Source organism: Dipodomys merriami, unplaced genomic scaffold (genome assembly GCF_024711535.1).
Source record: "Dipodomys merriami isolate MVZ:Mamm:240054 unplaced genomic scaffold, mDipMer1.0.p SCAF_15, whole genome shotgun sequence".
Classification (NCBI taxonomy): domain Eukaryota; kingdom Metazoa; phylum Chordata; class Mammalia; order Rodentia; family Heteromyidae; genus Dipodomys; species Dipodomys merriami.
In genome coordinates this window covers 9,951,014-9,978,197 of record NW_027202826.1, presented here as the reverse complement: position 1 = coordinate 9,978,197, position 27,184 = coordinate 9,951,014, and the positions used below count along the sequence as shown (strand labels likewise).

The 27,184-nt window shown below is 41.7% G+C and overlaps 2 protein-coding genes across 5 annotated transcripts in view; one reads left to right on the top strand and one right to left on the bottom strand.

Annotated features, from left to right (window-relative positions):
• Positions 1 to 2,291: 2,291 nt before the first annotated feature.
• Sh3d19 (SH3 domain containing 19) overlaps positions 2,292 to 27,184 on the top strand; it is a 123,935-nt gene continuing 99,042 nt past the window's right edge. For 2 of the 4 annotated variants that reach the window (XM_070022195.1, XM_070022194.1), the window contains exon 1: positions 2,292 to 2,473. In XM_070022195.1, the coding sequence (XP_069878296.1) occupies positions 2,362 to 2,473 (112 nt within the window). In that variant the 5' untranslated portion in view covers positions 2,292 to 2,361. Of the gene's footprint in view, positions 2,474 to 2,707; positions 2,808 to 3,001; positions 3,054 to 27,184 lie in introns of those variants that run through there. The other 2 variants (XM_070022198.1, XM_070022197.1) reach the window with 2 other exon arrangements.
• On the bottom strand, positions 18,652 to 27,182 carry Prss48 (serine protease 48). Its single transcript, XM_070022004.1, has 6 exons — positions 27,106 to 27,182; positions 25,909 to 25,953; positions 25,600 to 25,762; positions 23,305 to 23,567; positions 22,447 to 22,616; positions 18,652 to 19,036 (listed from the first exon to the last, which is right to left on the bottom strand). Exons 1-6 carry the CDS (start codon positions 27,158 to 27,160, stop codon positions 18,764 to 18,766), a joined length of 969 nt encoding a protein of 322 aa, XP_069878105.1. The 5' UTR covers positions 27,161 to 27,182; the 3' UTR covers positions 18,652 to 18,763.

Genomic DNA, 27,184 nt, shown 5'->3' with positions numbered 1-27,184 from the left:
TTTCTTCTCAAATATTGCCTTTCTTGAATGTTTTCTCTTTTCTTTATTGGACATTACATGGCTTCTTGTCATTAGATCTTCTGTGTTATTCAGTTTTCTTTTCTATAAAACAGTATTACAAACAGTATCTGACTTGTAGGGTCATAGTGAGAAATACATGATAAAGCTACGTAAAACACTTAGGACAGAAGCATATGTCTCTCAGCTGTTAGTAACACTCGTTATAACTACTTATTCATTGTTAGTCCTTGGAGAGTGTCTTTAATGTATTAGGGATATTTTGTAATAATTTAGTCAATTAAACCAAATGTTGATCCAGTTTCCTGTCTGGCTGCAAGCTGTGACACATGCCACGTTTTATGTTCTGAACACTTTCTCGTCCTTCTACCTCCTTATGAATCACATTAAGTGTGTGACAGGAAACTTCAGATAATCACATCGTAGAAGTTTCTTTCTCACAGATGAAGCCTTTTGCCCAATCTGGTTTTATTTCTGATTCTGAGTGTCAACTTATTTAACTGTTCATGCAGTGATAAAAATCTCTCTGTGGATTCAACCTCAGTTCCTCAAAATCCATTGCCATTTTTATCTCCTTAAAAACCAGACTTCCTAAAGCAGCAGCAAGCATGGCGGGAAGGCAAAGAAACTGCATGGGCCATTCTGTTTGCAGTGACCCTGTCTCCTTTCCTGTTTCTCTCTTACATGCAGAGCATTAGGAGCTCTCTCAGACTCTCAGAAATAGAGCCAGAGGCTAAAGATAAAGAAGGCCTGCTCATCCCACGCAAAGAGTTGGAAGCTTTCATGTCTGGTAATGTTTCTGCTGCTGCTTGGGTAGTGTGTGTGTGTGTGTGTGTGTGTGTGTGTGTGTGTGTTAGTGCAATTCCAGAATCTGATCCTTTGTATGAAAGCACATATATGTACCCACTGATCTTAGGCGTATATTATAGGGTACACACAATAACACTTGTTACAAAGCCCTTGTCAGCTTTGAAAACATGTTGGGGGGGGGGCAGTAAGGTCCATACTAAGTGCTTCAAATTACACAGTTCTGACTTTAGAGCCAGTACCCCCACCAGGTATGAGCTCCTGAAACATATTTTCTTCCTGGCCTCTAGTGCTTTTATTGTCAGTTCCTAATCCGCAAACTAACTGGAATACAGTGAATCTATTTATTCATTTATGTTGTGGTGTTAGGGATGGAACCTAGGGCTTCATGCATACCAGACATGCTCAAACTCTACCACTGAGACACACCCATTTCAGCTTTATTTATCATTAAAATAGCTATAGACTTTTAAAAGTCTATTCCTTCCTTCCTTCCTTCCTTCTTTCTTTCCTTCCTTTCCCCCTCTTTTTGGATTTGAATTTAGAGCCTCCCAGAAAGCTCCCTAGAATTTAAGCCACACCCCAAGTCCTTTTGTCTTTAGTGGCCCTGACAGAGTCGCTCTCTTTGGCTCTAGCTGGCCGGAGACTCTGATATTCCTATCTCAGCCTCCCGAGCATCTGGGATTACAGACGTGCACTACCAACACCAGGCTAACAAATCTTTATCACCGAAAGCTTATCGTTTGGATTGAAGTTCCCACTTGGTGTTGAATCTTCAGTGCGTTTGGACAAATGCATGCTGATATTTATCACACGGAGCGCTATCCCGGCTCCAAACATCCTCGGTGCAGTGTGGCACGGCAGAATTTAAAGAGGGAAAGGAAAGGCAAAGAGAAAACGGCAGAGCAGGGGCTGCCTCGACTCCCAGCCAAGTTTGCTGGGAAAGAAGTTCCGCAGCCCCCCGCCGTCGCCCGGTCACCCCAAGTCGGCCTCGGGGCAGGTTCCTCCTCCTTTGTTTTTATCAGGCAAATAGGTTTCCTGTTGGCTCCGGGATCCTGCGAAAGGGCAGGAAGAGGCCAGGCCTGCTCCCCGTCCCCCTCCCTAGCCCGGTTATTTATTTTGCACACGTTGTTCGGGTCCGGGGGGTGTTCCTGGCGGGTGCGGCCTCCGTGGCCGGTTTGTCCCCTCCCCTAGGAGGAGGCGAGGCCGGCCCGCGCCCGCCGGATCGCTCGCCTCCCGGGCCGCCAGTGTGCGGGGCGGGGAGGGGAAGAGGAAAGGGAAGGAGGGCTGGGAGAAGGCCGGGGGAAAGGCCGCCCGCGCGCGCCCGGGAGGCGGGGAGACTGGGCGAGCGGCCCGGCCGCGCAGCTGCTCTCCGCCCGCCGCAGGTGGAGGGCCGCCGGGGTGGTGGATCTCGACCGCGCCATCACCGCCGCCACCTGGGCTCCGAGCCCGCCTGGCCGCCCGGGGGCGCAGGCGCGGGGCGCCGGGGACCCGCGGACCCGGGCGGACCCGGGCGCGGGGGGCCGCAGCTCGCCCATGGCCGAGGGCCGGCGGCGGGACGACGAGGAGGAAGAGCTGCGCGAGCGCCGCGAGCTCGGGGGGCCGCGCCGGGCCCGGGGCCGGGCCATCTCCAGCCACTCGGCCGCAGGTGAGAGGCGCGGGGGGACGCAGGTCGGGGGCCGGGGGACGTGGGGGGACCCGAGGCTGGGTGCCCCGGGGTCCCTCAGATCCCGCCCTGCCGGGCCGCAGTACCTCCGCCCGCCGGGAGGGGACCGGCACCTGGAACTCCGGCAAGGGAAAGGCGGGTCAGTGCCTCAGCCATCCTCACCTTCCCCCCGCCCCCCACACTTTGGGGCCCAGGTCCGGAGCTTGCCAGCGGCTGTGTGGCGATTCTGGAGCCGAAACTCCTAAAATTCCTGTGCACGTGAAATCCCAGAGCTGGCGGCTGGGCCCGAGCGGCCTGGGTGATTCCTTATCTCTGGGTGAGTCAGAGGCCAGGAGCCCTCCGGGGAAGTGGGGTGACAACGACCCCACCCAGTGGCATTGCCTGCACCGCCCCAACCAGGTCCACCCACGTGCTCACGGCCGAGTCCCGTCTTGATTCTTTGTCTGTTGAACTTCGGACCCCAGGTTCCCTCCCTCCCTCCCCCATGGACTGAGCTCACCAGTTTTCGCTGGGACTCCTTTAAGAGTTGTCTTGTGAAAGGAACTTAACATAATTTCAAGAGGTAATTCATTCGGATTGGGGGGATCGTGGTCCGGCCGGTAATTACTTTTCTGATCTTGTGTTTTTGGGGGTACACAAAGGCGGCAGGGATCAAGTGGTTTGGTGCCCAAGTGAACAAGTGACTTAGGGTCCCCACCCCTTGCTTCTTCCTGGGCCAGTTTTCCAATCCACATAATAGAGAGGAAATTCTTCGGCCTTTGGTTCCAACTGGAGAACCAGAGTTGTCTGAAACCCAGAAAGAAGCAAGAACAAGCCCTGGGGGCTGACAGGCATAGGAGGTGAAGGGGTGAGGTAGGTTGATTTGAAAACGATCATTTGATCATTGGAAGCCTCTGTCTGGTGTTAGAATGAATAACCTGCCAAGTGTTGGACTCAAGCGTTGGACAAGGTTTCTATGTGGTCCCTTCATCACTGAGAGAAAGCTGGAAGCTTAAAGAAGAGATGGGGCTGTAGGGAGCGAATAAATGAAGGGGAGAAAAATACCACGGAAGGAAAGAACTAGAGCAGAGAGCATGGAGAAATGGCCAATTGGATGACTTTAGCCGAATCTTGAAGGCCCTCACAGGGGCTTTCATCAAAATAAGGCATTTGACTGTCTCAATGGAAACCAGTAATCTTGATGATGATAGCTTTATCTACTGTAAAACCAGATCTAGTGAAATAATAATTGTTGGATATTTGTAAATATTCCTTCAAGAATAAAATGAAAAAACTTTGCAAAAATGGACCTTCATTGGATTACAGGAACCTGTAATCAATTCTCAATTTTCAGTAAAAATAGTCCCTTTTACAAGGAACTGAACTTTTGGGAGCTGTGTTAGAATCCAGATGAAATATGATTCAGAAATAAGTTCATCATCCAGTTAAGTTTAAGTTTATTTTTTCCAAGACTGGTGGAAATGGCATTTTAGTAACTTTTTACCAGTTCCATAACATCTCAAGGCTGGCAGACACTTTTCAAGGTTCTATGATAATATTTTGCCAAGACATGACGTATACTTTTTGCACTCAGAAAATTGGTGTTTGCAGGTTTCTAACCACTTAAACATCTTTCTTCAGGAAGGGGCAAGGAGCCAGCACTATGGTGGAGGGGTAAATTGTTTTATTTCTTTGGGGACAGATTATTTACTAGCTGGCATCTTGTTACATGTAGTGTCTTCTTAGTGAACGTGCTTTTCAGACACCATTACATTCCTTACCAAGCTTGGGCATTTGTTAGTTCTGCCTGTTGATCTCTTGCAAGCCAGAATATAAACTTACCCAGAGATTTAACATCTCTTCTACTTCTTTCTAATCTTTCACTTTCCTTTTTTCAACATGTCCTCCTTCCCACATCACTTTATAATTTAAAGATTTCCCTTTTCTCTGACCTCACAGAATTTAACACAGTCAACTCAGTATTTGTGGACTTGAGGGAGCCTGTGAGCCCTTTTCTCTCTTGAGTTGTATAAATGCATCTATTTATTTTTGCAACATGTATACAATAAAAATGTATAAAGCGAAAACTCATAAGCGCTCTACCACTGAGTTACATATCTAGCCTTTGTTTTATGACTTCTTTTTCTTCTTGCAATGGTGGGGATTAAAACTGGGGCATTGTGTTGCTGGGCAAACACACTACCATGAAGCTACATTGCCAGTCTTATTTTTATTTTTAAAATTTTTGTAATTGTCTTTTCTGTATAGTTTACCATACACAAAAGTATCCCTATATTATTGCTTAATTTTATTTATTTGACAACTTGACCTAAGTATCTATGTCTTTTATAATGGCATGCTTCTTCTCTTTTTATTTTTTTTGAGCAGATCATTATTTTTATTAACCTAGCAGAAAAAAGGTAATGACTATGAAATGTCTGGAACGAGTTCTTTCGATTTAGAGGCCAAGGCTCCAGACAGATTTCTTTTAGGATTTCTTTAGAAAATAAGAGCATTTTAAAAAATGAAGTTAAGATTGGATTTTTTTCATGATTTCATCATATGCTAATTGTTTTGGTGTTACCTTCATAAAATATGGCTTATTTTTCCACTTTTGCCTTTGTTTGGGTTTTGTTTTGTTTTTGGATTGAAACTAGGGCCTGGCTCTTGCTAAGCATGCACTTTGCCATAAAAACCTGTTTTCCTATTTTTCTTCCCTTTTTTTTTTTTAAGGTTATACTGGGATTTGGACTCATGCCTTGCTAAGCCAATATTGTACCACTTAAACCATGCCCCCAACCTGTTTTGCTTTAGTTCTTTTCAGATAGGGTCTTGCATTTTTTTTACCCAGTGCTGATTTTAGCCTTTGATCTTCCTTCCTGTACCTCCCACATGACTGAGATTACAGGTCTATACCACATACCTCGTTTATTGATTGAAGTGAGTTCTTTTTTTTTTTTTTTGCCTAGGCTATTCTTGAACATGATCCTCCCAATATCCACCTCCAAAGAAGCTAAAATCACAGAGGTGTCACCATGCCAGCTTCTGCTGTTAAAGTAATAAAAGTGTCTTTTGTGACACTAGCTGAAGCTTTGCAGAATTGCGGGGCAGTCAAGTGCTGAGGGTCAGTTCAGCGAAGACTAATTCTGTAGTAATTCATAATTCATGATATTAATTAATGAGCCAACGTAGGAAAGTTAAGTGGGAAGGTTTGCTCGAAAGTTTCATGCCCCCATGCTGAGGTGTCATGAATCTGGTTACAGTATGAAATAATTACTGTTGAGAGTTATTTCAGTAGCAAGATCCTGTTGCTTCACCTCACTTGAGTAGTTATATTAAAAAAAGGACATAACTACCTGAATTCTTGGGGAATCTTACTGTTCCACTGTGTGTCCATCACAAATACGACAGAGCTGGTGTGGGTTCTCAGAAGTTCTCAAGCTTTTTCTATGTACATAAGAATCATCTTGAGCCGGGCGCTGGTGGCTCATGCCTGTAATCCTATCTACTCGTGAGGCTGAAATCTGAAGGATCGAGGTTCAAAGCCCTCCTGGGCAGGAAAGTCCGAGAAACTCTTATCTCCAATAAACAACCAGAAAACCGGAAGTGGCACTGTAGCTCAAGTGGTAGAGCTCTAGCCTTGAGCTGAAAAGCTGAGTGACAGCGTTCAGGCCCAGAATTCAAGCCCCACGACCGACAAAAAAAAGAAAAAGAAAAGAATCATCTTGAAGGGGTTGTATACTCACAAGTTCTTGACTTCCATCCCAAGTCTGTTCTTTCAATTGGTTGAGAATTCAGTTCAGTTGGTTTCCCTGAGAATCTTTGTTTTTCTTCCCAGGTGATATTATTGTTGCTGATACTGAGGGGGATGCTGTCTATATATGTAACTAAGAGAAGTCACACCTTAATAATGGATCTTAAGAAATAGTTCCTCTTAAACTGGGTGCTCTTGGCTCAAGCCTGTAATCCTTACTCCTCCAAGAGGCTGAAATCTGAGGATCAAGGCTTGAAACCAGCCCTAGCAGGGAAAGTTGAGACTCTTATCTCCAACTAACTGCCAAAAAAACCAGAAGTGGAACTTGGGCTCCAGTGGAGCTCTATCCTTGAGCAATAAAGCTCAGAGACCAGGGCCCTGAGCTCAAGCTCCAGTACAGGCACAAAAGAAAGAGTTTCTCTAGCTAATTTGTCCTTTGGACAGATCAGATGAAAACAAGAAGATAAACATGGAGATTTCTACAGACTAGCACAGAAGACTTAGTTTCTATTGTGGGTTTTCTCAGTGGCTTAAAGTATTTCATGGTTGATTTCTGTGGGATGGCCTGTTGAATCAACTTCATTCTTTGTGATTTTTCTTCTTGCGTTTGTTTGAGTGTTCGTCTCTAGTAAAGCTTGGAGTGATAGCACCACTCCGTTAGTGCCAAAGAAGGGAGGCAGGAGGCAGGGAAATAGAAGGTACAGTGACCAGTACTTTCTGGTTATCCTGGGATTGTCCCAGCCTTTCAAACTGAAAGTTCCCTATCTCAGGATTCTCCTGCATCAGGGCTAATCAGGATGTGAAGCCACCCTCACCCAGTACAGCCTGTGAGTGACCCTGAGTTGTAGAGGAAGGGGAAGGGAAGAAGATAAAGTCTACAGATAAGATTGTTTATACTTACACCATTACTTCAAACTGAGTCTCAATTTTGTTTGTTTTTGTTTTTCATCCAATATTAGGTTTATAAAATTCACATTGGTGCATGTAGCTCTATGTTTTTATGTTTCATTTTCATAGTTTGTCCTTTTTCATAGTCTGTCCTTTTTGATTGATTTCTTAGAGTCCTTTATCCAGGATTCTCAACTTTTGTTGGTTATATCTGTTGCAAATAATCTATCCTGTGACTTTTAATTTTTTTTCAGTTTTTGTAATTTATTAAGATGTGGAAAATTTCTCATTTTAATGTAAATGAACTTATGATCCTTTTCCTTTATAATTTGTGTCTATTCAACTCCCAAGTGAATAAGGCCATACCTACTACAAGGTAAAATAAAATATATAATGAAATAAAATATATAATAAAAATAAAAATTGTCTATCTCTTATGTTGTTTACTAAAAGATATGCAAGTTTCCTAATGGAGAAGTACCACAGCTTTGCTAAGGCTCAAACAGGTTTGAGAAACTCTGAGTGACCTATAGCATTTTATATTGTTTCTGCAAAGGGCAGACATACAAAATCTGATACAAACACCTGATTTAATAATCAAGTGTAGTTGCTTTGCTGGAGTTCATGCTTTTCTTGCAAGTGTCTTAATCCTACCAGACCTCCAAACACTGAGACTAGTTTTTCTTTTCTTTTCTTTTTCTTTTTTTTTTTTTTTTTGGTGGAGGTCTTGGGACTTGAAAATCAGGACCTGGACATTGTCCCTAAGTTTCTTTTGCTCAAGGCAAGCACAGTACCACTTGAGCTACAGATCTACTTCTGCCTTTTAAAAAAAAAATAGTTTATAGATAATAGCCTTACCTGGGCCACCTGGGCTGGCTTCAAACCATGATCCTCATGTCTTAGCTTTGTGAGTAGCCAGGATTACAGGCATGAGCCACTAGTGCCCAAGCCATTTGGTTATTTTTTAAGCCATATAAATTATTTCAATATGGCTCAGTAGTAATATTTAAAGCTTTTCTATTGTCATAGATGAAAAACTTGTGACATGATAAAGCCATCTTTACAAATCTCTGCAAATCTTTCTTTGTCCTTCCTTCCTCTGTCCCTCTCTACCTCCCTTCTGTCTTTCCCTCCTTACTGTCTTCCTTTGTTCTTTCCCTCCCTTCCTTCTTTGTGTTGGGGATGGAACCCAGAGCCTTGAATATGTTAGGTAAGTGCTCTGCCACTGAACCCTTCATCCAGCCCTCATACAACCAATTTTTTTTTTTTAATTTCAATTGTATACTTATATTCTTCTCTTCTCCCCCTTTGACTTTTTTGACTGTTCATCCAGGCCTTGTATAACTTCACTGGTATAGTATATTCTTAGGATAACACATCCATCCTGTTTTTCCTCAGGTAATTTCAGCTCTACAACATCCACCTGAGCATTAGTATGGTTTTTGTTATTGTTGTTGTTGTTGTTTTTGGTCTGTCGTGGGGCTTGAACTCTGGGCCTGGGCGCTGTCCCTCAGCTCTTAAGCTCAAGGCGAGCACTCTACTGCTTGAGCCACTGCACCACATCGGTTTTCTGAGTGGTTTATTGGCGATGAGTCTCAGGACTTTCCTGCCTGAGCTGGCTTTGAACCATGATTCTCAGATCTCAGCCTCCTGAGTAGCTAGGATTGTAGGCGTGAGCCACTGGCACCTGGCTCTGAGCCTTAGTTTTGCCTCTCTGTCTCTTTTGTCTGTCTGTCTGTCTGTCTGTCTGTCTTTTGGTGTGCTGGGGACAAACCTAAGGCTTTGCATTTGGTAGCCAATTTCTCTCCCACTGAACCATATGTACAGACACCATATTCCCTTACTTTTCTTGTGCGATAGGTTAAAGCATTCTACATTATATTTATCTGTCGTTTCTTCTCAGGCTTGTCTTGGCTATGACAGTTTCTCACATTTTTCTTGTGTTTGATGGCTTTGACAGTTTTGAGGAATCTTGGTGAGACATTTTATATACGATCCTTCCATTGAGATTTGTCTGATATGTTGTAAAGGTCAGACTGGCTGTGGGTGTTTGGGAGGTGAAGTGGTATTGTCATCCTGTATCAGAGGAATGTATTAATAACATGACTTAAACCTCCTGATGTTGACCTTCATCTCTTGGCATTGGTAGTGATTGTCAGGTTTTTCTACTTCAAACTCACTTTTTTATCCTCCCCTTCCATACTGTGCTCAGCCCACACATGAAGGGTAAGGAGTTCATCTTTCAGGAAATGGTATCAGTGTCTCCATTAAAAAAAAAATTCATTGGCATGGGGGAGACTGTTTATTTACCTATTTACAGCACTAGGGTTATAACTTCTTGCACTTGCTAAGCAGATGTTCTACTGCTGGAGCCAGAGCCCAGCCCTTTTTGCTTTAGGTTCTTTCTTATGTGGTCTCTACTGTTTGAGCTTTTCCCTGGGGCTAGCCTTAGGCAGTGATCCTCCAATCTATGCCACCCAGACCTAGAGTCCTAGCTCTAGTATCTGCACAAAACCAAACCAAAACAGACAAACATCCTTAGGCTGAGGTTGTAGCTCAGAGGGAGAGCCCATGCTTTTTAGCACATATGAGACCCTGAATTTCATCCCTAGCACCCAAACCAAAAGATAAATGGCAAAAGCCATAAGAACCAATTGTCCAGTGTTCTAGTAGTTTAATTCTGTTCATAGTGTTTTTAAAATCCTGTTTTTCCCTGAGATGAGTTACTGTAATTATCATAGCAAATATTGTTCTGTTCATAAAAGAAATGATTGATAAACTATTTGAAGAGGTGACATAAGGAAAGGAGTTTATAATTGTTTCCGCAGAAGATATATTTTTTTTGCAAATAATGGTTAATGTATCATTTGGTCTCATTTGGTCTTATGGTAGTCACTTGTTTTCACAAAAGCTACAACTATTGCAAGGTAAATCCTCATTTAGAACCAAACTGTTGAATACCATGTAACATAATTGAGACCTACCTCATTATTTCTGCTGTATTTTTCATGTGCATTTAATCTTCATCTTGTGACCCAACAGAACCCATTGTAGTAGACTCGATTCAAGGAGGCACAAATTCTAAATGCTCAATAGCCACTATATGACCTTGATTTAATATCTCACATTCTTCATTGTTATATGAAGGATTTTTAAATCCAGGCCTCAGCTTCATACCTGTATGAAGTTCTATTGGAACATGATTATCTTCATTCACTTGCTTATTACCTGGGTCCCTTTTTTGTCCTTACATATTGTCTATCAGTAGCTCCTTTGCCTTTCATCTGCAGAGTTGAGTAGTTGCACTCAAATTCATGTGGCTGCAAACCTAAAATACTATATACCAATTTACAAACTCTGCTAACTCCTAACAACCAAAATTCACTTCAATGTTTGAAATTTTTATAGAGTTGGGATGTGTGAGCCAACTATTATTTTTCCCAGTCAGATTGCTTTGTAGTAAATCACCAGATTTACACTACCTTGTACATCACTTTTTGTTCAGTCCTCGTGCTTTTCATATTTTGCAATTAATTTTGTGATCACAAATAACTTCTAGAGCACAGTATCTTATCCAACTGAGGTACTGTAGCTCAGCCTCACCCGGGGTGCTTTTCTGGGATCTGAGCCTAAAAGGCAGAAGTCCAGGGAAAAGAGCAATGGGGGAAAAAATACCAGCATTGAAAACTTCTATTCAAAGTCACTTTTTTCACTTTCTACTCACATTTCTTGGCTAATGTGATAATCATGGTACAGAGAAGTGTCAGCCTTCTGCAGGAGACCCTGCAGGTTACCTCCTGGTCCCTAGAGCAGGTGGATGATCCTCTCACAGAGAGTAAGTGGTGAATCAGCTGCAGCCACAGCATCTTTGCCACCATTCCTCAAAGGTTTGAGGAAGTTAGAGTCTTGGCAGAAATCTGTGGATGATCTTCTTTCTTCCTTATAGATAGTAACTTAGCAGGCTCTGAACCACTCCCTCCACCCTCCCCCCCCCCCCCAAAAAAAAGTAGTTTGTAGTACCTTTCCTAGAGATTTTTCATGTGCGCTCTCTTATTTTAGAATTTTAAAAATAGCTTCACTGAGCTCCTAGGGGAATAGGAAATTTCTCCTAAAATCCAAATACTTGTCTTTGAAGATGCTCCAGTGATTTTTAATTTGTCAAGGCCAAAATGTTTTCATTATTTAAAATTCATTGACACAAAATTTCTTTGATCAACCAACTGTTGTCCCTTCTTTTTATCTAGCCTAAGAATGTGGAATTTTTAACAAAATCAACCAACTCAGAAGCTTTGCACTTGCTGCTATCACAGCTTACCGTTATAAGTAACTAATTTTTACAAAACCAGCTTAATTTAAAAAATAGCAGGCACTGTTTAATTTTAACATTTAAAATAGAATCTATGGCCTCTAGAGTATAGAAAGGGTGACAGAGAGAAAAGCTATGGTTCTATGGGGATTTGAACTCTGTTTCTGTGATATTTTGATTTTCTTTTAATAAGCAGAATTTGGGAAACATTTTTTTAAGTGAAAAGTAATTTGATTTTCTTTCCTTAAAGAAGCCAAAATTGTATCAGCATTAAAAGGGCTGTTTTATGATTACCAGTGGGAATTCTGTGAATATAGAAATTCTTAAATATCTTGGAAATGATAAGAAAAAATGGTTGTAGATGCACATAAGTGCTTCTTAGGGGGGGTGTGGTATTAGAGGATATTCAAAAGACAGCCATAATTCAAAGATTCTTCTTATTTCTGAACTCTTGCTTTCTCTTCTGAAATGCAGGCTACCACTTTAATATCTACTCGAATAGCAAATAGATACCCCAAATCTACTATGTCTGTTATTAGTAGTTTCCTATTGCGGTCATAGCACATTACAGATTTAGTGGCTTAACATAACATGCATTTTTCCTGTAGTTCTGGAGGTCAAGTCTGAAATCACTTTCCCTGAGCTGAAGTGAACCTGTTGGCTGGGTTCTCTCCCATCTGTAGGCTCTGCAGGAGAATCTGTGATTTGCCCTTTTTAGCTTCTAGAAGCCAGCTGCATTCCTTGGCTCATGGCCCCTGGCTCCATCTTTAAATTTAACATCTTGGCTCCTCCCTTCTTCTCCATCATTCCATCTTCAGCATTTCTCATGAACGTCTCTAATATCCTGTCCTACTCTTTTAAGAAGTCTGTGACTAAGTAGATCACAAAATGGTTCAGGATAATTTCTCATCTCAAGATAATTTTCATCTTAGGAGTAGACCTCCTTTCACTATGTATGGTAACATATTCACATATTTTGGAGGTTAGGATTTGGCTGTACTTGATCAGTAGCCTGGCAAATCCATCATTCCTGCCTTCATTTAAAGATATAACTGTTAACGAGCCAGTAATCTAGGGATTGTTCTTGATCTCATTCTCTTATTTTCCCCATCATTCTCTCTCAGTCATCATAGCACTCCAGTCATCACATCTAAATCTGATCAAAATGTTATCTTGCTGCTACTACCTAGCTCTCTGTAGATTTCTCCTCATCTCATGAATCCGTTTTTCACATTTTGGTGCTTTGGGTACTTGTTCTACCCTATTCCTTAAACTCAGAGTTAATACAAGTTAATACAAGAGTTAATACAAGTTAATACAGAGTTAATACAAGTCTTTGTGGCCTAAGTATGATGAGTAATACACACAAAGTGTTGTACAACTAGATCCCAGTGACTTCATTCCAACACCTGGATATGAATGAAATTTGGGTTAGTTGAGGGTAATTATCCTGAAAGGCAAATAGAATTTCCATCGAAGATTTCAATCTCTATTATTTTTCTGACAGTGAAGCATTTCCTCTTAATTATTGACAACAGAATAAATGTAATCTGGTCTCTGGTTTTGTTTTTCTGTTTTTAAAGTTTTTATTGTAAAGGTGATCTACAGAAGGCTCACAGTTACATGATTCAGGTAGTGAGTTCTTTTCCTTTTGGCTTCCCTCCACCCTGATCTCCGGTTTTGAATGACTCTTTCCTCTTTTCCCTTTCATGAAAAAGGAGCACGTTTAAAAAATTCTTTATGCTTGAAAGGTTTAAAAAGTTCATGTTTAAAAAGTTCTTTGGCAGTTGGTTTCCAGTGTGTAAATGAATATTTTAGATTTGGTAGGAAGAGTGGTAGCTTAAGAGTAAAATTAAGTGTCTGAAAAGAGGAAGGACCCGCTGCTGAAATAATGTCAACATCTTGCTTCTACACATTACATTCTGATTCTTTCTCTCTCTCTCTTTTTTTTTTTTTTTTTTTTGTCTGTTTTGGGACTTGAACTCAGGGCCTGGGTGCTGTCCCTGAGCTTCTTTGTACTCAGGGCTAGCATTCTACCACTTGAGCCAAGCACTTCTGGTTTTTGAGTGGTTTTTTTTTTTTTTTTTTTATTGTAGGTAAGAGTCTCATGGGGACTTTTCTGCTCAGGCTGGCAGAATATTTATTGGATTTTCAGTAGCTTTGTTAAAATTTCATCATACTTAAATTTTTACATGATATGTGCAAATAAAAATGGCACAAATGAACAAAAAATATATTCCAGATATACTTCATAAATTAAAATTGATTTTTCAAGAAATGCTATGTGGAGCCCTCCAAGAGGAGTGTAAAGATGTCTCTGTTTACTTCTTCTCCATTCAGTCACTTGTAATGTCCACAACTAAATTACTTGTGAGAAAGTACTTGACATTATTTTGTGAATACAAATGTCTATTGATTTTTTCTATCCAGTAATGTATGAGTGGGTGCTGTACCTCACCTTTTGAAGTAAGCTTTCCATTTTGTGTCTTAGTTATTGAAACAGAAAATGGATCAAGCTATTTTGAGCCTTTTTTTGAAATACAATCCCAAGTCTTGCTTAGAAAATCTTTAGAGCCCTAAATATATGATAGACAAGTCAGTATTTGTTTAAGTTAAGGAGATAAGCCTTCCTGCTCTTTAAACAGTAGTTTTCTTTGAGACTATGGTTTTAATGAGATGTAATTTACATGCCATGTAATTTGCCCCTTCCCTGTTTTTGTTTGTTTTGTTTTGTTTTTCAGTGCTATGGATGGCGGGGGGGGGGGGGGGGGGGGGGGAGGAGGGGGGATCTAGGGCTTCACTCATAGTAGGCAGGTGCTCTACCATTGAGCTACACTGTGTCAGCTCCAGTTTTGAAAAACATTTCCTGTAGTGCTCAGATATTGTTTGTTTGATTTTTTTTTTCCCCCTAAGCAATAGACAGCTAAGTGCATTGAGTTGTTGCAAAGGGAAGAGTCCAGGAGCAGAGGACAGACAAAACAAGGCTGAGGTGAAAGTGGGAAACTGCTCTGGATAAGAAAGAAAATCAAACAACATGGTGGGCAGGTTGTGGTGAAAATCAAACAACAGGTGGGCAAGATGGTGAATTATAACGTAAGCTTCAGTAAGTACTTTTTTCAGATTATTTTGGTAAATAGGGCCTTACTACAAGGACAGTGTAAAGAAGAGTAGATTAGGACAGAAAACAGCCAATGGCCTTGTGGAAATGCCCTGATGTCAGGATCCAGCAGCCCTCTGGCGTTTTGCTCAGTGCTGTCTCTGTCTCTGCTGTGATTGTCTTCTCTGTCTCCTGGCCCACCCTTGTCTCTGCAGCTCTCTCTTCTCACTACCTCTCCTTTTCCTCCTTTGCTCCCCCAGCATTCAGCCACATTCACCTCTGCTCTTCCTCATGTATCCCTATCATGCTCCCACCCCTAAACCTGTGGATTCCTGTTCTCTCAACCTGTAAGTCTGTCTGTCTCTTTGTCTCTGTCTCTCTGTCTGTCTCTTACAAGTAGACTCTGACACTTGTTATCCTTATCTGCTTCTTCAGTTTTATTTTTCTCTATTGAACTTCATTGTACATGACACTATAGTGTGCGTTTCTTTCGCCTTGTTTTGTTCTATGATGTGGAGAATCTAACCCAGGGCCTCACAAGGCAAGTGTTCTACTACTGAGCTACATCACCAACCCTGCATTCTTTTGTACTGGTTTTCTCCTTTCCCTCCCTGGAAACTCCTTGAAGTCAGGCTTGGTATGTTATATGTACTGCTGGAGCCTTAGAATGGTGCCCATTTCATGGTAGCCTCTAACACTGATCAGTACCTTAACATACCTAGTGATGTCCTCAGTGGAGGGGTCCATTGTGTCGTCCAGTGCTGAGGGCAACTCTTGGGTGAGATTCCAGATTAACCCCCCAGTACTCCCTTACAGACTAACCTGCTAAGTCAGGTTCCATCTCTGCTGCATCTAAGTAGTAGAGTCCAGAACAGTAAGAGTCTGTGGCCCTTGTCTTCTCCTGGGAGGCTAGTGCCTCTAAACCTTCCAAGGTTCAACTCCTGGCTCACAGAATGTTCAGATCCTATCTTGTGGACCACTTGCTTTTTTGAGCTAAGCTGATAAAGGGAACATCTACTAAGAAGTATGATTTTGACTTTCTTTTTTTCTTTTTTTTTTTTTTTTGGGTCCGATCATGGGGCCTGAACTCTGGGCCTGGGCGCTGTCCCTCAGCTCTTCAGCTCAAGGCTAGCGCTCTACCACTTGAGCCACAGCGCCACTTCCGGCTTTTTTCTTTTTGCTTATGTGGTGCTGAGGAATCAAACCCAGGGCCTCATGCATGCAAGCCAAGTGCTCTACCATTGAGCCATCTTCCCAGCCCCGGATTTTGGCTTTCTTGCTCTTCTTTGTGCCCTCTGCTCTCTGGCCCTGCCTTATATTCCTATGTGTTTTCTATTTGTCCTCTGGTTGTTGATTATACTTTGACATTTCTTCTGATTTCCTTTCTTGCCCCTCCTGTCTCTCTTCTCTCTCAGCTACTATTTTGCTCCACAGCTCAAAACTCTTTCTCATGCAATGACTGCTTAGCTTGAGTTCTTGCCAGCAGGAAAGCTTTCAGCCTCCTGCTTGATATAATCTTTTCTCTCCTTTGTTCCTTGTAGCTGGAGAGGAGTGAGGAAGAGAACTGCACTGGAATGTTTTTTCCTCCTTCATCCTTTAATTACTATCTTGCATGAAACATTATAGCAAATTTTGGACTACCTCCATAAATAAAATGCTCAGGTTCCAAACATAAATTTGGGAACACAAATAAGTTATTTGAGTCTTTAACATTTATTTGGTATATATCTATAGATATCTATATCTATAGATATATATATGCATATATATTTATTGAAGCTGTATAGAATGGTGGATAAAAGCAAAAATTCTTTTGTCTCATGACCCTTCTATTTTGGTAAGACAGACTTATGTTAATTATACATCTATATAAATGGTTGATACAGTATTGTATCTATGTTGAGTTGTATAAAGGAGGATACCTAAGTACTCTGAGAATATACATTAGGGAAGTGAGGGATGGCTCTGAGTTGAAGAGGGAACTGAAGGCACAATAAGGATGAGCTTGGCCAGGCCTGAAGTGGACAGGGCATGGAAGATACAGGTTCCTACTGCTGAGGGGCCAGAGCATCAAAGCAGTCTAGGCAGAAAGCACAAGGTGGAGTGATGGTAAATGGAGAGACAGACTGGAGCCAATCTCTATGGGGTTTTATGGATCTTATGAAAGATTTTGGATAGTTTGGAAGTGCTATGTGCAAGGGGAAAGAAGTAGAAAAGTATACAACATCCTTTTAGTTTTAAATCATTGGTAGAAGTGCTGTGAAGCGTAACTGGAATAGGGTGTAGAGGTAAGATGGAGGAAAAACTTGGGGAAGCATTTTAGAGACTGGAGGCAGTCTAGATACAAAGTGACATTAAAGATTAGCAAAGATGTCAGGCACCAGTGACTTAGGCCTGTAATCCTAGCTTCTCAGGAGGCTGAGATCTGAGGATCGATGTTCAAAGTCAGCCTGGACAGGAAAGTCTGTGAGACTCTTATCTCCAGTTAATCACCAGAAAACCAGAAGTGGCCCTACGGCTCAAGTGGTAAAACATTTGCCTTGAGCTGAAGAGCTGAGGGACAGCACCTAGGCCCAGAGTTCAGGCCCCACAACTGAAAAAAAGAAAAAAAAAGATGAGCATAGATTTTAAGTTTCCAAACCTACTTTTGCTTCCATGGATGTCCTTCCTTCCCTTTTCTTCTTTCTTTTTTTCAGCAGTACTAGCGTTCTAACTTAGGACTCTAGCCACCACCCCCTTTTTGTGAGGCAAGACCTCTCCATGGAGCCCCCAGGTTGGCTTTGAACTCAGTGTTTTTCCTGCCTCAGCCACCTGAGTGCTGTGATTACAGACATGTACCACCCACCAGGCTTCTATCTTCACTTCTTAGTAAATGTATTTATTTGTCCAAAAATTGTTTCTGAAGAGTCATCTTACTGTAAAAGACTCAAATGCAAAAAATAAGATAAATGAGAAATAAAAGATACATAAGAGGGTATGAATGGAATGATATGGAAAATCCAGGAGAGGATAATAATTGTAGACAAGTTAAAAACTTAGCTCTGGGCTTCTGGCAGAAGAGAACAGAATAGGTCATATGATTTTGTTGTTGTTGTTGTGTTATTGTTGTTGTTTGCCAGGCCTAGGGCTTGAACTCAGGGCCTGGGCACTGTCCCTGAGCTTTGGTGTTCAAGGTTAATGGGCTATCACATAAGCCACAGCACCATTTCTGGCTTTTTTTTAACTGTATTTTTTTTGTCTTTTCTTTTTTGGTACTGGGGATCGAACCCAGGACGTTGCACTTGCTAGGCAAGCGCTTTGCCATTGAGCTACATCCCAGCCCTCTGGCTTTTTCTGAGTAGTTTATTAGAGACAGGAATCTCACAGACTTTCCTCCCCGGGCTGGCTTCAAACCATGATCCTCAGCTCTCAGCCTCCTGAGTAGCTAGGACTATAGGCTTGAGCCACCAGCCCCTGTGATTATTTTTAAAAAGAAAGCAAGGCTTACAATCTACTCCTTGGTTATAGAAGTGACATTAAGCAACCAGAATAGGTCAAGATTGCTGACATTCACCACCTTATCTCTGGAGATCATAACATTAGTCGCTATCAAAAGCAGTCAGTTAGGAAGAGAACAAGGTCTTAGTACGTACCCCAAACAGGCCTCAAATTTATGACAGTACTGCCTCAGCCTCCTTGAGTGCTGGAACTATAGGTATGTACCACTATGTCTGGCATTCATCTATTTTAGTAGTAGGTTGCTATAGTAGTTTATGAACTGAACTACATATATGCATTTCTTTTTAGACCCTTTGTTATAGTTTGAGGGCCAGAAGAGGATTGGAAGGGAACATAGGATGGCAGCAGAGATGACAAATATAAACTGAGTAAGAAGCCTATGATTTCCCCTATGGGTATATAATGAAGACTGTTAGTTCCTGGAGGACAATTTTTTTATGAAACCATAGATACTTTTGCCTGGCTGATTTCTCCAGTAGTTATGTAATTTATACAACAAATATATATTCATAGAGGGCATCCCCTCTCCCTCCTAAAATACATTAGCGAGACAAAGAATACCATGCACAAATGTGATATTGCTTAGTTTATTATTCACATTCCAACATCAGAAACACAGAACAATGAACCTTAATCATTTCAAATTATAAAGGAAGTCATGCAGGATTTCCGGTGACTCTTGTGAGCTCCCTGCCCCCTGGGATTTACTCTCTTGGCCTTCCAGCCCTCTTTTCATTTCATCTATGTCACCTACTCTCCAGGTATGTTAGGCCCAAAAGCCCAGAAAGGCCCCAGGAGAGCCAGAGAGAGTAGTATCATAGGGAACAGGAAGTCAGATGAGTCAGGATCATTGGCTCCCAAGACTTCAGCTCTTGAGGTAGTGTCATTAATCCATTTTTGATAGTAGATCACACTGGTATAGACCCCAGGAAGCCTTTGACCACATTGTACTCCCCAGCTGACCACTCCTATTTGAATCCAAATGCCACCAATATGACAGGACAGCGGCCCTCCAGAGTCACCCTAAGGAAGAGGGAAATGTGATGAGTTGGTGGAAAGCGTATGGAAAGGAGTATTCATAGTGGGGAATGTTCTTCAGCACAGGCCTTGAGACCTCAGGAGCTATGGCACTCTGAGGGATGTGGATGTTGTACTCTAGTCTTGGGAGGAGGCCACAGGAATTCTAGAGCCAAAATATTTGAAATTGGCAAAGGTCTTAGCAAAATATCTTGGTCATTTCAAAACATTCAGCTACATGATAGAGCAGAATCAAATGAGTGTGATCAATTTTTATACATCAAGTCTTTCATTCACAAAATGAAATAATCATTTGAATGAACCGCTCTTGTTTTCTGTTCTTAGGGTCTTACTGCCTTTTTATGTTCAAATAATCATTTGAAATAAAATAAGTGATAGTAGTTGATAGTATGGCTTTCAATTTCATTCTTTATAACAGCTTTATAACATTCATATACCATATTATATGTGTAACTTTATTATTATAAAATTCATATGCCATAAAATTTGCACTTATGATGCACACATGGCTTTGAATATATTTATAGTATTACGTAGTATCACCATGTTCATTATGAACATTTCCCTTCCATACCTCATTTTTTCCCAATCCTCCCAGCTCTAGACAGACTGGTGATCTACTATCTACCTTTTATGAATTTGCTTATTGTGGACAAACAAAATCATATATTATAATTTTGTATATCATATAATATTATATAATACTATAATAAATCATATAATATTATAATTTCATATTAGCTTTGCATACTGTTTTTTTCAAGATTTATCTGTTATACTCCAATATTCCATTCCTTTTCATGGCTGAATAATATTCCATTATATTGTTATACTACATTCTGTTTGCCCATTTGTTAGCTGATATATATTTGAAATTTGTCCACCTTTTGGCTATTACAAATCATGTTGCTGTGAACATTTATGTGCAATTTTTTTCAGCACTGGGGATCGAACTTAGATTAAATGGTTCCTTAGTTGTTCAGAGGAGTTACATCATTAGAATCCTTGCCTAAGTATACCATCCTTTGGTCAATTTGTTGTATATATAAGCATATAACCCTGAATTGAAGGTCTTTCTTATGTCAGAACCAAACTGTCTTTATTACTGTTGCTTTGTAGTAAGTTTTGACGTCAAAAAGTATGGCTTTACCAAGTTTGTTGTTCTCATTCACTTGAATTTCCATAGAAATTTTAGGATCACCCAAGTGTGTATGGTCTCTGTGCTCTCAAGAAGAGGTTGTAGCCTGCTATTCTTAGGACTCTTTTTAAAGTTTTACATGAGAGTAACTTCTCTCAGATACTGCAGATAACAGTTATAAATTGTGGACAGAATATAAAAGCCAATTCTCTGGAGATAGTGGAGAGTTGCCAGAAGTGGCAGAAGCTAGAGTTAACTCTTTTTTTTTTTTTACAAAATGGTTTTTCCCTAACATAGTTTCAGTTATTATCCTATGGGATGGCTGCAGCTGAAACTTAAACCCACAGTCCTAAAGGCTTATGAAGCAAGATAAAGCTCCCAGCTACTGTAGTAGTTTGAAAGTGAAGGGAAAAATACCAGAAAGGAAAAAGCCACATGAAGGAAGCCCCAGTGTGTAAACTCTGTTCTAATGGCTGGGTGACCCTGAACTACGTGCAAGATGGGTAGGGTGCCAAGCCACACAGCTCAGACTAAAGGGATGGCTGCTGCCTCTCAGGTTGGAGTGTGGGGTCAGCCAAGCTAATGGTCTATTCTTTACAGGAATCCATCTTCCCAACATCCCATCACTGACAACATCCAGGATAGGATCCGAAATTACTAGATGTTAAAGCAAATAAACAACAACACAAAGACACAGAGAGAGGTTTCCCAAGATCAATTGGCAGTTGTTATTTGGGAGGAAAGGCAATAAGTGGAAAATACTGCTATTATAACTCTGGTTTTAGAATTACCAAGTAAAGATCTCTAAGCAGCTATTCTAAGTGTGATCAATACATGTGGAGGGAAGTATGCAAATAATATACAGATATTCAGAGCTCTTAGGAGAGATCTAGAAAAATGTGTATATGCACACACACCTGTGTGTGTGTGTGTGTGTGTGTGTGTCCATGCATGTATGTATGAGAGAATAAAACCAAATGGTCATTCTAGAACTAAAAAAAAATTACCTGAAATTTAAAAATTTCACAAGGTGCACTTACATAATTGTACGGTCTAAATGGCAGCAAAAAGGGATAGTGATCTTCAATGCAGATTAAAATGGTTGGAAGAGCAGAGTGAAAGTATTAAAAATAAAATGGACTTGTCTATAAATATCAAATGGCATATCTTATGTAATTTACATATAAAGGGGAAGAGAGGGAAAATGAGGCAGAGGAATGTTTGAAGAAATCATGTCTGAAATGTTCCCAAGTTTTGTGAAATTCATAAAAGAATATATTTTGAAAAACAGTCAGGTATGGTGGTATATACCTATAATTCCAACATTGATGTAGAAGGATATCAAGTTCAAACTAGCTTGAGTTAGACATTAAAACTTGATCTCAACTGGAAGGGGAGACATGGTTCAAAAAGAATTTTAGGTCTGGGAAGGTGGCTCAGTGGTAGAGTGCTTGCCTCACATGCATGAAGCCTTGGGTTCAATTCCTCAGTACCACATAAACAGAAAAAGCCAGAAGTGGCCCTGTGGCTCAAATGGTAGAGCACTAGCCTTGAGCTGAAGAGCTGAGGAATAGCACTTAGACCTAGAGTTTCAAGCCCCATGACCCTCCCCCCCAAAAGAAGAATTGTATTCATTATTCATTACCTGATTCATGTCACTGTAACCCCTCTGTTTATCAACTCTACAATAGCAATTTAAAAAAATAAAAACTATCTCAAGACACAAAAAAAAAAAAAAAAAAAAGCCAGGTACCAGTGGTTTACACCTATAATCCTAGCTACTCAGGAGGCTGAGATCTGAGGATTGTGGTTTAAAGCCAGCCCTGGCAGGAGAGTTCATGAGACTCTTGTCTCCTATTAAGCATCAAAAGTCCAGAAGTAGAGCTGTGGCTCAAGTAGTACAGTGCTAGCCTTGCACACAAAAGTTCAGGGTCAGTGCCCAGGCCCTGAGTTCAAACCCTAGGACCAGCACACAAAAAGTTTTAAAAAGTTGGCAATTATGGTTTAATTTTAATATATTTATGAAGACCTAACAGGTTTGGAAAAGTTTAATGATTTATTATTACTGGTCTAGATCAATAATCTTAACCTTGAAGATATTAAATTGATAAGTTAACTGATAGGTTTGTCCAGGGTAACACAAGAGTCAAGGTTAGCTCCCAATTTGTTGTTATTTAGGGATAGGGAAACTAGGATCCAGATTAAGATCTCTTAAAGACAAAGTTCCAAAAACAAAGTCTCAAGCTCAAACACTAACCTTACAACTATCCTTCTTGTTTATAATATCACCAGCACAAATCATGTCTTCCTTGATGACTGACTCCAATGCCGGCAGAAAGACGCCGATTGGATTATAGAGTTGTTCACACTCCTGGCGGGTAAAGACAGGTACTTCAGCTTCCTGCAGGGTATGAGGGTAATTATCACCTGTAGATGAAGACAGGAAAGAGATGTAAAACAGCCTGGAAAGCTAGGCACCACTCAGTCAGAATGTGTAGAAGTCTCTCAACAGAAACCATAAGGCAGATAGATTCCAGTTACTTCCCAATCATGTTAACTTATGGAGGGATTTTTGGTACAATGAAATAGAAAGTTGTGGAGAATTTTCAATTATTTGTTGGAGGATTTTTCTGTTGTGTCATTATTCTGAACAAAGATTGTTATTCTAAATGAAGATTATGCATCTGGTTGAGTAAAGATGTGAGTATTCTAAGGTAGTTCAAATTTTTTCCATTTTCTTGCTTGCAAGTCAATTCCTGTTTTAGCTCTACTTCATCCAATGGAAATAGTTGACACAACACATTGGAAATGAATCCAATTGATTTAGACTCTCTCCCAACTTTATGTCAAGCTCTAAACCAGAGAGAAGGAATTAAGTATTTAAATTGTTAGTATCTGCTCTAACTGCTGTAGTTAGACTCCAGACAGGATATAAGACTACATAACCATGTAAATGCCAGAAGAACTTTTTTTTATTTGTAAATAATATCATTATGTGGATCTGATTTTGTTGAAGAACATTTGCTATAGTAAGGACATACCTAGAATGTGAATGTTCTGGAATAGGAACCCCAGGATGATGTAGGAAACAACCTCTGTCTCTGCTCATTCTCACCTGCATTCTCCTTAACTAGTCCCCATCCAGTCACCCAACAAGAAGCTGGGATCTTCAGCTGCTTTGAGGTACTGGGCAGGCAGATGGGTAGGATGTCCGCAGAGAAGGTGACTTGGGAGGACAGTCTGAGCAAGGCAATGTCTGCGTTTGAGCCATCGTATTTGGGGTGGATGACGATTCGGGACACATAGTATACCTTGCCCTTATTTGAGGCATCTGCTTTAAGGGATCCCAGCCAAACACTGTATGAATAAGCTGAGGTCCTATGGAAAAAAGACAGAATAAAAATGCAGCAGGCTGATAGTCTACACTGGGTAGGAGAAGCTGTCTCTATATCACAATGAACACAGCAAGAAAGGATAGCATACTGGGAGTTAATCGGGGTCCAGTTGATCTTGGGCTAGGGTTAGTTTGATTCCTTCTCTCTATTGCTTGACTGCTCTTCTGTTGGTCTCCAGTTACATGCTCATAGCTAGAATTATGTTTTATGTTTTCTCCACAATTCTCTCCCTGGTAAACTACCACCTGTATGCTTAATAGTCATTATTCCTCATTGTCAGTTTTGATTTCTGTCCTGAGTACTAGATCTTTATTTCTAAATAAAATTTTAAAGCAAATTGTAATGGTAGCTGGCAAGGTGGCTCAGTGGTAGAGTGCTTGCCTTGCATACATGAGGCCCTGGGTTCGATTCTTCAGCACCACATAAACAGAAAAAGCCGGAAGTGGTGCTGTGGCTCAAGTAGTAAAGCGCTCACCTTGAGCTGAAGAGCTGAGGGATAGCACCTAGGCCCAGAGTTCAGGTCCACAACCCGCAAAAAAAAAAAAAAAAAAAGCAAATTGTAATGGGTTGCAGTTTAAATAACTTAAAATGCCAGGCAATTTGATAAGCTGTATAAAATAAATGAAGACGTTCTGCTGGGTGTGGTAGTACACACCTGTTAGGCAAGACTCTTTCCCCCCCCCCCAAAAAAAAGTGGATGCCTAGCATGAGTGAGACCTGAATTTATTTCCCAGTATTGCAAAAACAAAAATTCACCTTATTCTGAGGCAGTCTCTTTCAGCTGTTATTTTCAAGAAACACTATATATTTATGTTTCTTAACACCCCCCCCCCTCTTTTTAGAGTATTCTTAAATGGAAGGAGAAGACTAAGTTATGTATCACAGCTTACCCCCAACCCCCTCTTTCATTTTTTTATCCATCTTCTTGCCCAGTGTTGTCATAAGTTTGTTAGCACAGGATTTATGTGCACGTCCCCGTGGCTGAGCAAACATCATATCTGGTCTCGTGATTACATTTCTTGTAGAGCCTTTTGCTTCTCCTAGGGTTAATAATGGCATCTCACTTTGCTCTCTTAATTTTCTATGTACCCATGAGTGATTCATCATTGTTTCCACAAACTCTGTCCAAACTGTAAATCTCACATCCAAGCCTGCCATGCATTCTATTAAGACTGCCTTTATTAGTGTCCTCTGCCCTCTGGTTCTGTCAAGGCTGCCATCATTCGGGCACTTCCCTTATCTTTTATGATCTTCTTGGGAATTCTGTCTGGATCTCATCTTTCTCTTTTTATTTTCCCTTCATGTTGGTGAAACACATGAGCCTATGACTTCCCCAGAAAGTGTGCTTGAGAGGTAACATTTTGGCTGCTTTGCATGTTTGGAAATGTATCCTTTGTACCCCATATTAATTGGTATTTTATATATGGGGAGAATTTTAGGCTGTTTCCCCTCAACATTTTGACGTTGTTACTTCATTCTCTTTGAGCATTCACTGTGGTTGTTGAAAAGCCCTGCTGTTTTGACTTCTGTCCACATTAGTTATCAATTATTATATAGCACATTATGGCAAGGCCTAGAGGCTCAGAAAAACTGACATGTATGTCACTGGGTTCCTAACTCCAGGTGGGCTCAGGTATCACAAGTTTGCTTGGGGGAGAACTGGATTCCAGACTCCGGTTTATTGCTTTAGGCCTTCAGCAGAGTCATTTCCTGGAAGACAAGTTCTAGTGTGATGGGGTCTCTCCCCATGGCTGCTTGTTCTAAAGGCAACTTCTTGAATATAATGGCCCTGTGAGAGGGCCATGGTTATGACACCCCTCTCCAAAGAAAACAAAAAGCTAAGACAACCCCTCTGCTCATATTTAGGAAGTGATTTGATTAAAAGAAAATTTCTACTACAATGACTGTCCTCTACCAAGGTGAGGACAGTCCACTCATTTACATGGTTCGTTTGTGAAACCATTCCAACCTTTAAAGAAAAGCTGGCTGTCCACATGATAGCAGCTAGAACTCACTTTGGTAGGCAGTGTGCGGCGGTCAGTATCCAGTTCTTACTGATGAGGGACCCTCCACAGATGGGGGCCCTGTCCAAATGAAGGCTGACTTGCCAAGGCCAGCGTCTGATAGCAGCATCCTGGCCACCGATGATGCGGCTTGAAAATACAGGTTGTCCACACACTAGAGAAAGAAGTGGAAGAGAACTGTGGAGATCTGGTCCCCTTCCTTTCATCCCCAGCCCTTACCCCTTCCAAGGATCTAAGCCCTCCCTGGAGTCCATGCTCTGCCCCATCTGAGTTCAAACCCAGCCTGTGGAGACCACTCACCTGATTGTAAGTCTTTCTTTTTGGGAACAGAACAGAGGGAAAACCCTAAGGAAGACATGTTATTAGTGCTTAAGACATCTTGTATCTATATTCACTGAATGCAGGTATTTCCAGTTGTAAACAAAGCAATGCTCTGAAATGCTTTTTTTTTTTTTTTTTTTGGCCAGTCCTGGGCTTGAACTCAGGGCCTGGGCACTGTCCCTCAGCTTCTTTTGGTCAAGGCTAGCACTCTACCACTTAAGCCACAGCACCACTTCCAGTTTTTTTCTCTTTATGTGGTACTGAGGACTCGAACCTAGGGCTTCATGCATGCTTGGCAAGCACTCTACCACTAAACCACCTTCCCAGCCCTGCTTTTGAGATTTATAAGCTGGTTCCTTTTGTACTGTTTAACTAAATTGGCACTTTGCAGCATTTATGTATCAGTCTCTGCTGCAGATCAAATTCTTTTAAGTCTCTAAGGGCCAGAAAAAATAACAACATGCTTATGCTAGAAACTGTTCCTATTCCATCCTCTTGAAATGTCATTTTCCTGGATCCTCTTAGCTGACTTAGTTATCCCCATCAGGCCAGGTTTTCTAGTTCTGTTGGTGGTAGTGTTTTGGGTTTTTGTAATGTGGGATATGGAACCCAGGGCCTAGCACCTGCAAGCAAGCGCTCTACCACGCAGCTGCCTCCCCAGCTGCCTCTCCAAGACCTGACTCAAACGGCTCCTTCCTGAGGCTGTCTTTGACCACCTTATTTTAAACGGCGACTCACCTCTTCCCCCTGGACTTGAGCTGTTCCTGTCCTCCTACAGCTTTTTCTAGTGACTTCTCACATGCTTTCTACTTTACCGACTCCCGGTCCCATGAAGACAGGGATCTTAGTGTGTGTACTGCCCGTGTCCAGCACAGAGCATCCCAGCGGCGCCTGGCCTACAGTAACCGCTCAGGACTGGCCCCCTCCTGAGTGGCTTCCCCGGGCGCAGCATCCCACGGCTGTATATGATGCCTTCTTCCGTGAGGACCTCCTGCGGCCTTCCTTCCTTCTTCCTCCTCCGCCGCACGTGGGGTCCGGCCTCCGGCCTCCTCTCGGACACGGCGGCTGAGACCTTCCGCTAACGTTCTCGGTGACTGGCCATCGAGAGCCTCCTCCTGCTTGGGGTTGAGAGGAACGGAATTAGGCCTGTCTGCCCGCCCTGGGCCCGGGGCTCACCCAGCAGGAGCAGCAGCAGGCCCGCACGGCCCCCCGCACGGCACCCCCTGCCCATGGCGCCGGCCTCCCAGCCGCCTTT

Bases quoted from the DNA above. Each gene is read 5' to 3' on its own strand.
- Prss48 (XM_070022004.1), bottom strand. From the start codon at position 27,160: ATGGGCAGGGGGTGCCGTGCGGGGGGCCGTGCGGGCCTGCTGCTGCTC. The intron at 25,763-25,908 runs GTGAGTGGTCTC...TTCTTTCTCTAG, and splicing joins AAAGAAAGACTTACAATCAG to TGTGTGGACAACCTGTATTT. The intron at 22,617-23,304 runs GTGAGAATGAGC...CTTCATCTACAG, and splicing joins ACTAGTTAAGGAGAATGCAG to GTGATAATTACCCTCATACC.